Source organism: Stegostoma tigrinum, chromosome 25 (assembly GCF_030684315.1).
Source record: "Stegostoma tigrinum isolate sSteTig4 chromosome 25, sSteTig4.hap1, whole genome shotgun sequence".
Lineage (NCBI taxonomy): Eukaryota > Metazoa > Chordata > Chondrichthyes > Orectolobiformes > Stegostomatidae > Stegostoma > Stegostoma tigrinum.
The window spans coordinates 34,779,221-34,793,970 of record NC_081378.1 but is presented as its reverse complement, the minus strand read 5'-3'; the positions used below and the strand labels follow the sequence as shown (position 1 = coordinate 34,793,970).

Here is a 14,750-nt window from a genome sequence, read left to right as displayed (position 1 = left end):
GGAAGGCACCACTTAGCACAGTGTCAATCACGGTGCGGGGGGTGTGGGCACAAGCCTAACAGCCAGTCAACAGCGTGGTGCGTGGGGATTATCTCCAGGCTGCGTGGAAGGATGCATTCCTAGCTGTCAGTCACTAATAAAGGGGCGTTATCAGAACCGCGCGACCAAGTGGGTGTGTTCATAACCTCATGTCCATCAAAGTGGGAGCGAGCCCCCGTTGGCTCGTCCGGGAGGGAAGGGAGCGTGGGTGTTACGTCATCTATAAATAAGGAGGCGTGGTCCGCCGATCGGAGGGGCCCCTCTGGCTGCATGCGGAGCGCCAGTGGTGGGGAGGTGGACTCGGGGTTTAATCTCCTTTAAACCCGCAGTTTCGCTCCTGGACCCCCGATTCGAGCGTGGTTTCTTATCGGTGGCCGTGGCTCCCTATCGTGCCCGGAGATGAAAGGCGCCTGCCTCGGGTGCCACCCTGGCGGCGGCCTTTCATGAGTGTCCCGATGTGCATGGCCGCTGTCCCCTGCCGCCGGCCTCCCCGCTTCCCGCTGCCCGTGTCGGATGTGCGCACTGCCTGCGCCCGCCCAGCCGCCGCTCCACACCACCAGCGGCTGCCCGCTCCGTGCGTCAGCGCGTCCCGTCCGGAGCCGTAGCCCCTGCCTTGGCCCCGCACCGCCTGAGAGAGGTTAGACCAGGACACGAGCTTCCCGTCCCCTCCCCCTCTGTCTCTCCCTCGCTGTCTGTCTGTCCTTCCTCCCCCGCGGCCGCCATGGAGCTGCTGTGTTGTGAGCCGGAGACCGTGTTGAGGGCGCTGCCCGACCCCAAGCTGCTGCAGGATGACCGTGTGCTGCACAATCTGCTGGCCGTGGAGGAGCGCTATTTGCCGCCCTGCCCCTATTTCACGTGCGTGCAGCAGGACATCCAGCCGTACATGCGGAGGATGGTGGCCGCCTGGATGCTGGAGGTTCGTATTCGGAGGACGCAGCCCGGATCCCCACCCCCCGCCCGCTTTCCCCGGATCCCCCCCCCCCCGCTTTCCCCGGATCCCCCCCCCCCCCGCTTTCCCCGGATCTCCCCCCCCCCCGCTTTCCCCGGATCTCCCCCCCCCCCGCTTTCCCCGGATCTCCCCCCCCCCCCCGCTTTCCCCGGATCTCCCCCCCCCCTCCGCTTTCCCCGGATCTCCCCCCCCCCTCCGCTTTCCCCGGATCTCCTCCCCCCCCCCCCCCCCGCTTTCCCCGGATCTCCCCCCCCCGCTTTCCCCGGATCTCCCCCCCCCCCCCGCTTTCCCCGGATCTCCCCCCCCCTCCGCTTTCCCCGGATCTCCCCCACCCCCCCCCCCCGCTTTCCCCGGATCTCCCCCACCCCCCCCCCCCCGCTTTCCCCGGATCTCCCCCACCCCCCCCCCCCGCTTTCCCCGGATCTCCCCCACCCCCCCCCCGCTTTCCCCGGATCTCCCCCCCCCCCCCCCCCCGCTTTCCCCGGATCTCTCTCTCCCCCCGCTTTCCACGGATCTCCCCACCCCCCCCCCCGCTTTCCGCGGATCTCTCCCCCCCCCCCCACCCCTTCCCTCTTCCCCCCCCTTCCCCGGATCCACTTTTCCTCCTCCCACCCCTTTCCCAGATCCACTCTTCCTCTCCCCCCCCCACCCCCCTTCTCTCCCCCCCCCACCCCCCTTCTCTCCCCCCCCCACCCCCCTTCTCTCCCCCCCCCACCCCCCTTCTCCCCCCCCCCCACCCCCCTTCTCTCCCCCCCCACCCCCCTTCTCTCCCCCCCCACCCCCCTTCTCTCCCCCCCCACCCCCCTTCTCTCCCCCCCCACCCCCCTTCTCTCCCCCCCCACCCCCCTTCTCTCCCCCCCCACCCCCCTTCTCTCCCCCCCCCACCCCCCTTCTCTCCCCCCCCCACCCCCCTTCTCTCCCCCCCCCACCCCCCTTCTCTCCCCCCCCCACCCCCCTTCTCTCCCCCCCCACCCCCCTTCTCTCCCCCCCCCACCCCCCTTCTCTCCCCCCCACCCCCCTTCTCTCCCCCCCACCCCCCTTCTCTCCCCCCCACCCCCCTTCTCTCTCTCCCCCCCTTCTCTCTCTCCCCCCCCACCCCCCTTCTCTCTCTCCCCCCCTTCTCTCTCTCCCCCCCCACCCCCCTTCTCTCTCTCCCCCCCCTTCTCTCTCTCCCCCCCCACCCCCCTTCTCTCTCTCTCCCCCCCCACCCCCCTTCTCTCTCTCCCCCCCACCCCCCTTCTCTCTCTCCCCCCCACCCCCCTTCTCTCTCTCCCCCCCACCCCCCTTCTCTCTCTCCCCCCCACCCCCCTTCTCTCTCTCCCCCCCCACCCCCCTTCTCTCTCTCCCCCCCCACCCCCCTTCTCTCTCTCCCCCCCCACCCCCCTTCTCTCTCTCCCCCCCCACCCCCCTTCTCTCTCTCCCCCCCCACCCCCCTTCTCCTCCCCCCCCCCACCCCCCTTCTCCTCCCCCCCCCCACCCCCCTTCTCCTCCCCCCCCCCACCCCCCTTCTCCTCCCCCCCCCCACCCCCCTTCTCCTCCCCCCCCCACCCCCCTTCTCCTCCCCCCCCCACCCCCCTTCTCCTCCCCCCCCCACCCCCCTTCTCTCCTCCCCCCACCCCCCTTCTCTCCTCCCCCCACCCCCCTTCTCTCCCCCCCCCACACCCCCCTTCTCCCCCACCCTTCTCTTCCCCCCCCCCCACCCCCCCCCCACCCCCCCCCCCACCCCCCCCCACCCCCCCCCCCACCCCCCCCCCCCCCCCACCCCCCCCCACCCCCCCCCACCCCACCCCACCCCACCCCTTTCCCCGGATCCACTTTTCCTCCTCTTCTCCCCCCTCCCACCCCTTTCCCTGGATCCACTTTTCCTCCTCCTTGCGCCCCCCCCCCCCCTTCCCCGGATCCACTTTTCCTCCTCCCCCCACCCCCCAACCCTTTTCCCCAGATCCACTTTTCCTCCTCCACCCAACCCCTTTCCCCGGATCCACTTTTCCCCCCCACCCCCCCACCCCCACCCCTTTCCCCGGATCCACTTTTCCCCCCCCACCCCCCCACCCCCACCCCTTTCCCCGGATCCACTTTTCCTGCTCCCCCCTCACCCCTTTCTCCCCGGATCCGCTTTTCCTGCTCCCCCCTCACCTCTTTCTCCCCGGATCCGCTTTTCCTCCTCCGACCCCTTTCCCCGGATCCACTTTTCTTCCTCCGACCCCTTTCCCCGGATCCACTTTTCCTCCTACCCCCACCCCCCCCCCCAACCCCTTTCCCTAGATCCACTTTTCCTCCTCCTCTTCCCCCCCCCCCCTTCCCCCAGATCCAGTTTTCCTCTTCCCCCGCGCCCCCCCCCCCCTTCCCCGCATCCACTTTTTCTCCCCACTTTCCCCGGATCCACTTTTCCTCTTCACCCCCACCCCCTCCAACCCCTTTCCCCGGATCCACTTTTCCTCCTTCTCCCCCCCTGCCCTTTGCCCAGATCCACTCTTCCCTCCCCCCACCTTCACCCCATCCTCGGATCCACCCCCCCCCCACCGATCCACTCTTCTCCCCTCTACTCACCCTGTCCCCGGATTCACACTTTCTCCCCCACCTTACCCCTTCCCTGGATCCACTGGTTTCCCCCCCCCCCCCCCCCACCCCGTCTTCGGATCGACTTCCCTCTTTCCCCCCATACCCGGATCAACACCCTTCTTTACCCCCTTCCCCCATACCCAGATCGATACCCCTCTTTTTTTCCCCCCATACCCGGATCAACACCCTTCTTGTCCGCATAGCCAGATCAATACCCCTGTTTTTCCCCCATGCTCGGATCCGCACCCCTCTTCTCCCCCCCCCCCCCCCCCCCCCCCCGGTACCTGGATCGCCCCAACCTTTCACCTGCCTCTTTCCCCTACTCCAACTCTTTTCCTTCCCTTCTCTTCCCATTGCCACCCACCTCGTCACCTTCACCCCCACCCCCCGCCACCAACTGTCAGGGCAGGGGATGGTATGAGGAGGAAGGCTTCCATATTTTCTGTTTTATCACAAATGTGCATGATGAGTTGAGTTTGGTGTGCCACTGGGACAGTCGTCAGGATTTGGGAGTGTACCATGGTCTCAGTTACCATACTTTGACAGAGTAGCTGTGGTAGTTTGGAGGGACTGAGATTAAGCTTGGAAGGTGAGTGTTTGCTTGTGTTGGTTGTTTTGTTGGTTTATGGGCTGACTTTTATTTGAATATTTTTTTGGAAAGTGACATACTGCAGCGGGTTGTCTTTTCAGCCTCTTTGATACTTCAGTTCATTTCTTGCTCAATGAACTGGAGGCACATGATGGAACAAGGCTGGTGCTAAGGCCTTGTTCACTATGAACAGTACTTTCTACGACCTTGTTATTCCTCATTTTTATCCATCTCTTCCCTTAGGTCTGCGAAGAGCAGAAGTGTGAGGAGGAAGTGTTTCCTTTGGCAGTGAATTACCTGGACAGATTCTTATCGATTGTACCAACTACCAAAAACCTCCTGCAACTGCTTGGAGCTGTTTGTCTGTTCCTTGCATCCAAGTTCAAAGAGAATAATCCTCTGACAGCAGAAAAGCTTTGCATATACACTGACAACTCTATCAGACCTTGTGAACTTCTGGTAATTTCATTAATCTATCTTCAGTTGTCTATATGTAACTTGGAGTGAAGCAGGTTAACATTTGGGACTGATCTGTACTTTGGAGGGGGCACAGTGGCATATGATTAACGTTCCTGCCCCACAGTGCCAGGGACCCAAGTTTGTTTCCAGCCTTGGGTATCTTTGTGGAGTTTGCAAAATCTCCGTGTCTGTGTGGGCTTGTTCCAACAGTCCAGAGTTGTACAGGTTAGGTGGATTGGTTAAGGTATATTGCCCTGTGGTATCCAGAATGTAGTAGGCTAGGTGGATTAGCTGTGGTAAAAATGAAGTTGAGTGGAGTGCTCCCCAAAGGATTGGTGTAGACTCAATGGGTCGAATGGCCTCAATCTACATTGTAGGGATTCTATTATTGATTTAGATTAGATTCCCTACAGTGTGGAAACAGGTCCTTTGGCCCAACAAGTCCAGACCGCTCCTTGAAGAATCCCACCCAGACCAATCCCCCTATAACCCATTTAGCATGGCCAATCCACCTAGCCTGCACATGTTTGGACTGTGGGAGGAAACCGGAGCACCCGGAGGAAACCCACGCAGACACAGGGAGAATGTGCAAACTCCACACGGACAGTCGCTCGAGGCTGGAATTGAACCCGGGTCCCTGGCGCCGTGAGGCTGAAGTGCTAACCACTGAGCCACTGTGCCACCCCATAAGTTAAACTTCCAACGTGATTGTAAACTCTTTACAATCTCTGCTTTCTAGGAAATTTAATGTTTGGCTGGAAAAATCATTCAGGTCTTAAAAATGCATCTAAAATTGGGATGAATCAAATTATTTTTCTGCATTGCAAATAAAATATCAGAACAACTACGATATGAGTAACACTTTTGTTCTGTTCTTTGAGATTTTTTTGTGGGGGGGTGGTGTAGAAGGGAAAGCCGGGTGGAAGTTCAATTGCTGCTATAGAATTGTTTCTGTGGTTATAAAAGTTGGTAAATTCTCCCAACCTTTGGGTGAGCTGTGTGAGTCTTAAAATACAAAAATAAGCAAACCAAATTGTAAATGTGCTCATTTAGTTGAGCAACAATAATTTCAGTCACATCTGGTGTCATTGCTCACTAAATAATGTTAATAGGGCTGAGTTTTGTTTGAATTTCAGTGGTGAAGGTAGTGTGGCTCTTCCTACTGCGAATAGTGCAAATCACAGTCGGTAGCTCCCTCTAGAGGTAGATATTCAAACGTTCACCCTAAATAGGTGCCAGTTGTGCTTTTACCATTTTTTAAAATGGTGTGGTCGTTGGCTTGTTTGAAATATCCTTTATTTTTAATAAGAAAAGGCTTTACAGTATGCTTTATTTCCTTTTTCCATGCACATTGGTAGCTCCCTCTAGCGGTAGATATTCAAATGTTCACCCTGAATAGACGCAAGCAATGCTTTTACCATTTTTTTAAAAAAAGTGGCTTTGCAGATAGCTTGTTTGAAATATCATTCTTTTTAAATAAGAACAGGTTTCCCTGTATGGCTTATTTTCTTCTTTTCACTGTTCATTTCCTGTAATGCATTTAACCTTTTCCTCTGTTAGGAGTGGGAGTTGGTGGTTTTGGGAAAGTTGAAGTGGAATCTTGCAGCTGTGACTCCACATGACTTCATTGAACACATCCTGAAGAAGCTTCCTCTTTCTAAAGACAAGCTACACTTGATCCGAAAGCATGCACAAACCTTCATTGCTCTTTGTGCCACAGGTATGAGTGGTTTAATATCTGGAGCTGCTTCTGTTTAAGGCCTATGGTTAAGAATATGTTGGTGGGAGAATAGGGAAGTTCAGGAGTGAAGCAGACTAAATCTTGCTTTGGCTTTGTGTTTTGAATGTGCAGAGGAAAGTTCCATGACTTGAGATTCAACTGTCAAAGCAAAATTGTTCATTAATTGGGCTCAGTATTGTATGGTGATATGTTAGTTGACAGAAGGGCACAGACCTGAAGCATAATCCTACTACTCTCTAATGTTGCCAATTCTGCTGAGTATTTCCGTTATCCTTTTTCATATGGTTTTTTGTATCTATTATTTTGCTTTTCTACGATCTTTCAATATTTGCTGGCGAATGTTTTCACAATGGAACTTTTTATCAGTTTTCATTATTGCCCTTATTTGTTCATCTATTTTGTTAAAAATATTGTCAGCTTGGAATCTTGCCTATTTCTGTGTATTCCAATTTTGTATGTATAATAGAAACTGAAAACGTGTAACATTTGTTCTTCTGTCCTGCCAAAAAAAGGGCTGCAGGCGCTTCAATCAGTTGAGGGTCTATGACTGTAGTGCAACAGATTTACATGGGCAATTTCCGTTAGGAATGTAGTTTATGAATTCATTAACAAAACCTGCAAATAAGGACAGGATGAAAATATTAGCGGTTCATGGAGTTCACTATATATTATATGTTGCTATATGTAAAGCTTGGAAAATGTTTGTTTCTTTCATGATTTGTTACAACTCACTGGGGTAATGTACTGGACATTGAGCCCTGCTATTCCCAGAGTCGTCATACAATTTTAATGAAGTATGTGAAGTTCCCAATTTACCTGACTTTCAGACCCGAAGTGATGGCAAGCACAGACCTGGTTTCTGTACTAGTCAAGAATTACGACTTATTACAAATAATTAGATTTTAGTTACAGTTAAACAGTTAATATATTGGCATAAATAAAACTCTAATCCCCATTATAAACTTCACTCACTCACTGCCCCTCAGTGTCTCTCTCTTACTCGTTCTCATTCTCTCTGTCTGTCTCTGTCTCATTCTCTCACTCATGCACACAAATCAATAGGGTTAACTAGATTATAGACTGAGTTGAGAGACAGTTCATTGGACTTTGCTCCTATGTACTGTCTTTAAGATGATTTGTATAACTATTCTGCTGGCCAGCATAACTTCTGTCATCTTTCTCTGGTTGCTTCCACTGGTTGGTGAGAGACACAAGGTGGCTATAAATAGTCTCTGACTTATCAGTTAAAGGTTATGCTGTACATAATAGTTCCAGGTAAGAGAAACTGCTTTTCTTCAAGTTTACGGTGAGGTTTGACTGCAAGGAGCAGGAAGACCACTTCTGCGCTAGGGAAGAACTGATCAATTTTCTCTGTCTACCATTGCAGCTTGTTTTGATGTCAGTTACTTGACAACTAATCGTATTTGCTGGCAGGCAGAAATGTCTCTCTTTGTTAACTGTTCATTAGTCCATAGTGCACTTAACTTAATGCCAGCAAAAACTGCATTAGTACACCTTCCTTTCGCTCCAAACCTGCGAATTAAACAACAATTACTGCCTGTTCAAACAGTTCTTTATGATACCTGCACTACGTGACAAACTACTCAGTTTTCAAAACTGTAGCCATTGTATTTTTCAAAAACAAATCTTTTTCATTTCAGTCCCCAGTTTTTAAACACACAAAATTAGTGGTCCTCATAAGGGCCATCTTTATATGTGAGGCTCAAATTTAGTATTGTCTTTTCAAAAAAAAAGAAACGAGTCTTCAAAAAATGCCAGATTGATAAAAACGTAGTTCTGCTGGTAGCCAAGAACATGTAGAATGGATGCCATGGCTTTTGTTCAGTATAATACAACAACAAAAAGCAAAGACTACTGGAATAACTGTAACAGTGGAGGATGTATGGAGTGACCCACAAGGTTGGTCCCTGTTCAGGGATTTAACATTCATAATTAACTTTAAAGCCACCTGTCAGTGTTTGTCTGAATTATGTTGAGAAATTTGAAATGAAAAAATATTGTTATACCAGTAAATTGTACAAAAAGAAATGTGTAGACAAAGGGTAGAACTTAGACCAACTGGATGGAGCTTCTGTAGAAAATAAAATTATCTCCCAAGCATTTAATTGTATATGAAATATGATGTAAATGGGTCAATGTTAAAACAATTATTTCATACTTAATGGCAAAGTCGGCCCCAGCATTTTAAAAAGCAGTATATTTTGCCGGTATTATCACAGCATTTGTAGTCTCTAGAGTATATTTTCAGTTAATCATGGACAAATCAAAAGTTGAACTTGTGGCCCTTTGTAATGATTGCATCTATCAATACTACTTTATGTAGATTGTTTCATATTTACAGCAGTCCAGAAAATAAGTCTGAGCAGTGTGCAAATCTGTTGTTATTACCTCAGTGGAAACTTTGGGGTAGGGGGAAAAAATCAGTATCTGTTGCTGATTCTCAGAAGAGGTACATCCTCTATCTTCCTTTGACTCCACCCCAAGCTTCTTCATTACTCGGAGTTGGAAGCAAGCTGACAGAACAGCATGTTATTTTAAATGGGTTTTCACCAGCTTCTAAAGTGTGATGTAAGGATAACATTTGAAAGGATTGCATTGGAAAGATATGGAATTGCTTCCAAATAAGCATAATCGTATATTCAGCAAAAAAAACCTAAAAAGTGCTACATGAATTTCATTAATCGTAGAAATCTGTTGGGCAGACTTGTGATACAGCTGTGCAGTTTGCATTGTAAAGAGGAAATTTCTGATCAGTAATATTTATTTCTTAGACACAGCCTCAGACACACGTTGAGCATTGTTGGGTCTGCTCTGTCGTGTCTCACTGGGGTAGTGGACTGGAAATCCAGCTCTGCTATTCCTGGATTTAATCACAAAAGTTAAAGATTTTTTCATAGATAAATTGAGGAATTTTTGCACACTCTTTTGACCTAAGTAAATAGAACAGATCATTTTTGTACTTAACTAGAATTGTTATTTTTTATAAATAGATTCTAATCACTATCAGAATCTAAACTTTAAACTGTTAACATGTAAATATACTCGTTAAAACGCTACTCCCCCTCAATAAGATTTGTTTTCACATGAAGATACAAACAAAAAATAAAATGTGCACCTTAGGAACAGGGAAAAAAAATTGGGAAGGCATTTCGATGGTCCCTGTTTCAAATGGTATGAGAAAACAGACACTACCTCCTTTGGAGGTCCAAAGGCATTTGATTATACTGTTCACACCCACCTGCTGTTCAGCCACCTGGGAGCTAATCTCATTTGTTTGCAGGCAGAGGACCTTTATTGTTAATAAAATGTGAGGCTGGATGAACACAGCAGGCCAAGCAGCATCTCAGGAGCACAAAAGCTGACGTTTCGGGCCTAGACCCTTCATCAGAGAGGGGGATGGGGGGAGGGAACTGGAATAAATAGGGAGAGAGGGGGAGGCGGACCGAAGATGGAGAGTAAAGAAGATAGGTGGAGAAGGTGTGGGTGGGGAGGTAGGGAGGGGAAAGGTCAGTCCAGGGAAGACGGACAGGTACGGCGGAAAAACTGCTCTGTGTCCGACCGTGACTGGTATTCGTTGATGTGTGGTTGTAGGGGGACAAAGGTGAGCCCCTTGCTCAGGACTGACCGTTCGTCTTTTGTCCCCCTACAACCACACATCAACGAATACCAGTCACGGTCGGACACAGAGCAGTTTTTCCGCCGTACCTGTCCGTCTTCCCTGGACTGACCTATCCCCTCCCTACCTCCCCACCCACACCTTCTCCACCTATCTTCTTTACTCTCCATCTTCGGTCCGCCTCCCCCTCTCTCCCTATTTATTCCAGTTCCCTCTCTGATGAAGGGTGTAGGCCCGAAACGTCAGCTTTTGTGCTCCTGAGATGCTGCTTGGCCTGCTGTGTTCATCCAGCCTCACATTTTATTATCTTGGAATCTCCAGCATCTGCAGTTCCCATTATCTCGGACCTTTATTGTTGATGCTTGTAACCAGTCTACACACCAGGCGGGTACGTGTTGCCTGCTGAATCTCTCCTTGTACATGCCACCAGTGCCAGTTTGTGTGCTACTAAACTTCCCTATTTGGTTGAGCAAATGCTAATGTAAACAGCATTTAAAGTAAGTGGTGGTATCTTGCTCTTTAAAAAAGGCAGCAATCCCTTCCCTGATCCTTAGTTTTTAAAACAGTCTCTGGTGGAGCTATCTTTAAGGTCAGAAGTCATACAACACCGGATTATAGTCCAATAAGTTGTTTGAAATCACAAGCTTTTAAAGCACTGCCCCATTGTTCAGTGAAGTGATGAAGGAGCAGCTGGCTCAGGAGGTCTGCTGCAAAAGCTTGTGATTTTAAATAAACCTGGTGTAGTGTGACTTTTGACTTTGTTTATCCCAGTCCAACACTGGCATCTCCACACCATCGCTTTAAGGCTACCCTGTTGCTGATGCTGGTGAGGTTGATTTGTTTCATGCTGCAGTTCAAAACCATCTTGTTATACAACTTGATTAGCCAGATCAGCCATTCGATATTCTGGTCTCTGTTGGGTAAATTATTTTCAATGGCAGATTATCTTTTTTGCCACACTTGATAAATGTTATTTTGAAACATTACAGCAGGAAATGGTGCATGAGGTTGTGATTAAAAATTTTCTTTGTCTCCACTGTTAACTTTGCTGCAATTAAAGTATGTGGTGTCTTGTATTGAAACAAGTACAGTATCATCTGCACAATGTATATTTCTACTGCCACAGCAGAACTTTGTTTAAATTGCTCGGTCTTCCAAAAGGACAAATTACTTGTATTTACTTAATGCCTCCTTTTTTTTTCCTGTGTCCCAAAATATTGTTCAATTACTTACAATTTGAAGTGGTTGTGTAGGCAAAATGATAGTGAAATGAGCATAGCAATTTTCCACAAATAAAACTGAATAAATGATCGGTTAAACTTGTGTTAAATGAAGGTAAATAAATGGTTGAAAAACAGTCATTTGGTTGGTTGGTTAGTTTGTCAGGCAGGGTTGCAGATCATAGTGTACTGAATTACAATAGTCAGCGGCAAAGCACCAAATGTGCATTTGTTTTACATCTTCACCGTGCTGAAGTGCATTTTTTAAAATGGGATTTCCTGGAGCAGTGATCATAATTCAAATGTGCTTTAAAGAAATATCGCAGACCGTATTATTCTGCTGGAACAATTAAGGTCGCAAGGCCGGGTTGAGGTTATTTTGAGCTTAAGTTTTAATTCAGTTCGAGTTCTGAATTTACAACGTAATTTTTTTTTAAAGTTGGGATTACTTTGATTATAGATGTTCTGACTTATCTGCAAATGCTTTTCGATGTGAGGGAAATTTCTGATTAGCCCAAGTTTCAATGTTAAGTGGTTTTATACGTGGCATGTGAATTGCAGTACAAGTATGCTCAATATAATGGTTTTTGCATTTAATTGTGTATTGTAAAGTAAACTTCAGGAATGCAGCCTTTATATTTTTAATCTATGTACACTAGTGGTAGGAAAATTTATATTCACAAGAACATTAATTTTTTTAGAAAATTCTCTATAGGTTTTATTTTGTTTGTCATTCCATAATTATTCCTTATCCTCACAGCTTTGTAGGTGACCCACAATGATGTTGTCCCTTTCACATTTTTAAAAAAATCCCTTCCTTGTTAGCTTGGTTGGGTGAGCTGGAAAACCGCATGTATGAAATTGGTGCCCTGCCCCCCCCACCCCCCTAGTCCTTTTGTGAAAATGTCAGCTTGAATTCATATCAGTAGGAGGGTCATTTCCCTGATTTTTAATGGTGAAGATGAGGGGATGGTTTCAAACAATGGTGCCACACTCTCCTGTTGGAGACACTTGCCTCAGACAGTTGCAGTAGTTAATTAATATACTAAAAAAAGGAGCTACTGATACAAATCACTGCCTGTTGAACAACAAAGAGGGGACATGCAGAGCTTTGATAGCCAAGTTTATGGTCCTTCCTAGAGGAAAGGAAGAGGGGAGATTGAAGCTATGCAAGTCTTTTGGAACCTAGGCATTAGTCACTCTGGGCCTCCAGCCATTTTCTAGCTGTCTCATTTGCATTGTGAATGACATTAAAGGAGCTTACAATGTTATTCGGCAGTGAAATATGTTCATGTGCCCACATGTAGGAGCAGACCTACAGCAGTGTTGGTTGGCAGGGCCACTGGCTTTTTATTCAATCATTCGTGATATTTCTGAGATGTCATTTTATTGAAAAGTGGATCATATGCTGTAATAGAGTTGTCTTTGGATCATTCTGTTCAGATGTAGTTTAATATGTTGTCTTTGGATCATTCTGTTCAGATGTAGTTTAATATGTGGTGGGAGTGAAACTTATGCTGGAAATTTTAGTTTAAAAATCATGATTGAGAGCATGTACAGTTTTTCAACTTTCTTTGTACCTGTTCCTGCAGACTTCAAGTTTGCCATGTATCCGCCATCAATGATTGCGACTGGAAGTGTTGGAGCAGCAATATGTGGACTTCAGCTGGATGTTGGTGACAGTTCACTTTCAAGTTATAACCTGACAGATCACTTGGCCAAGTTCTCCCATGCAGATGTGGTGAGTATCCTGTTATGTTCGTCAAAAAATTGCTGACAGTTGATTGGCAACCAATATCTTGTCTGTGAAGTAGTTTTGGTCTTTGTTGCAAATCCTTGTGGAGTTAATTTGTTCCAGGTCTAAGTAAGATAATCGTTTTAGAACACTGTAGGACATTTATAAATTTAAACTATTTAGGATGATGTGTTTAAATGACCAAAGTTTTGGGGAAATGTGAGAGGCTTTATTTCATGTAGCAGTGAATTTTGCGCCGTGCAAAACTTTAATCCATTACATTGGAATGATTTTGCAAAGTAACATCCTCAGGAATGGCTGAGTCTTCATTCCTGTTTAATGAATGTGGGTATTCTGGCTTAGCACCGTACATTTACTTTACCTTTTTGTATCATTTAAAATATAAAAATGCAACTACTTGAGGTACTGGTTGAAGTTCTTTCAGAAAAGAAAACTCCATCTGTCAGGTAGAGTTGCTGTTGTGATTAAGAGCACACATATAATTATTGAGTTAGTCTCAGTGCATTTGGAATGCAAGAATGGAATTCTGTCATTGAATTGTAGAAACTTAGAATGCTTAAAAGTTGATTTTGAGTGGGTTACATTTCCAGTAGTTTAAACTTGTGGAATCCAGGACTGGCGATAATAGATCATCTTTTTCTTAGAATTTACATTTCTGAAAATGTTGATGTTGTGGCCCTCCTGATTTTCATATGGACTGTTCAACTGGAAGATAGTTTGTGGGGGCAAGATAATGCACAGAGGATGGCTGTGATTCAACTTATTACATCAGCTCAAAAGTCCATTTGAGAATCAGGGAGAAATAAAATCCAATTGTATTTTCAAGGTCTCCATGTTATTTCTGTATCCATTTTTAACATAACTAATTAGTAACAGCAAACAAATTTTAAAGAGAATCAGATACGTACTTTTTGTCACTTCGTATGTAATTTGATGCGTGCATATCATAGTCATATTTTGGCAGAGTAGATGATCATGGTGTTTCCTTAGGTTTCTGCAGCCTTGCCATAGCTGTAGCATGACATTATTTTCCAGACGTGGCACTCTGTTTCAGTATTTTCCTGTCCAAAATAGAAGTACAGTCTAAAAGCAACACTGAGCTTACAGTTGTGGAGTATGAAATGTGAATAAATATACATGTTGCCTTTTTTATTGCCATTGATGGAGTGGTTTTTGCATATTCAGGAATTCTTCAAGTTCTAAGCCTGAAGCCTGGCCCTTGGTTGATTATTCACCAAACTGTAGAAAAATGCTGCGTTGATTTTACTGGTTGAGCAAGAAGACAAGCAGTGAGTCCATCTCAGCTGGAATGTAGATGATCAAACCCTGTGCTGTTGGCACACATCAGATGCACTTCTGTCTAGCTGACTTAATTAATTTGCTCTTAATTCAGAGATTACAAGTTTTTACTATTGTAGTTGTAAATTTTGTTGAGAAAGACACTCGTTAACAATTCTTTTTATTGCCTACAGCTTTTAATCAATTATGATCCAAGCAGGAAAAGATTTAAAATGTGTCCGAAGAATACAGTTTCATTTGCAGTAACAAGTTATTTGTTGAACAGCTGCGCAAAGATCCTTTAACACTTCTCAGGCAGCTAAAAGCAAAGTAGTGAAGATATTAGAGAATGGAACATGAGATAATGAATCGCGAGTGGGAGTGGACTACTCAGCCTCTTGAATCTTTTCTGCCATTCAGTAAGATTATGCTGATCTGATTGCAACCTCAAGTCTACACCCCCACCTGTTTTAGGATAACTTTTCACCTCACACTTAACAAGAATCTATCTACCCCTGCC

The 14,750-nt window shown here is 47.2% G+C and overlaps 1 protein-coding gene across 3 annotated transcripts in view; it reads left to right on the top strand.

The window, feature by feature from the left end:
- Window positions 1-270: 270 nt before the first annotated feature.
- Window positions 271-14,750, top strand: part of ccnd2a (cyclin D2, a) — a 34,177-nt gene continuing 19,697 nt past the window's right edge. For 2 of the 3 annotated variants that reach the window (XR_007249783.2, XM_048554088.2), the window contains exons 1-4: window positions 271-955; window positions 4,383-4,598; window positions 6,159-6,318; window positions 12,789-12,937. Coding sequence is in view for 2 of the 3 variants with exons in the window: in XM_048554088.2 (XP_048410045.1) it covers window positions 761-955; window positions 4,383-4,598; window positions 6,159-6,318; window positions 12,789-12,937 (720 nt within the window). In the remaining variant the exon portion in view is untranslated. The remainder of the gene's footprint in view (window positions 956-4,382; window positions 4,599-6,158; window positions 6,319-12,788; window positions 12,938-14,750) is intronic. The other variant, XM_048554089.2, reaches the window with a different exon arrangement.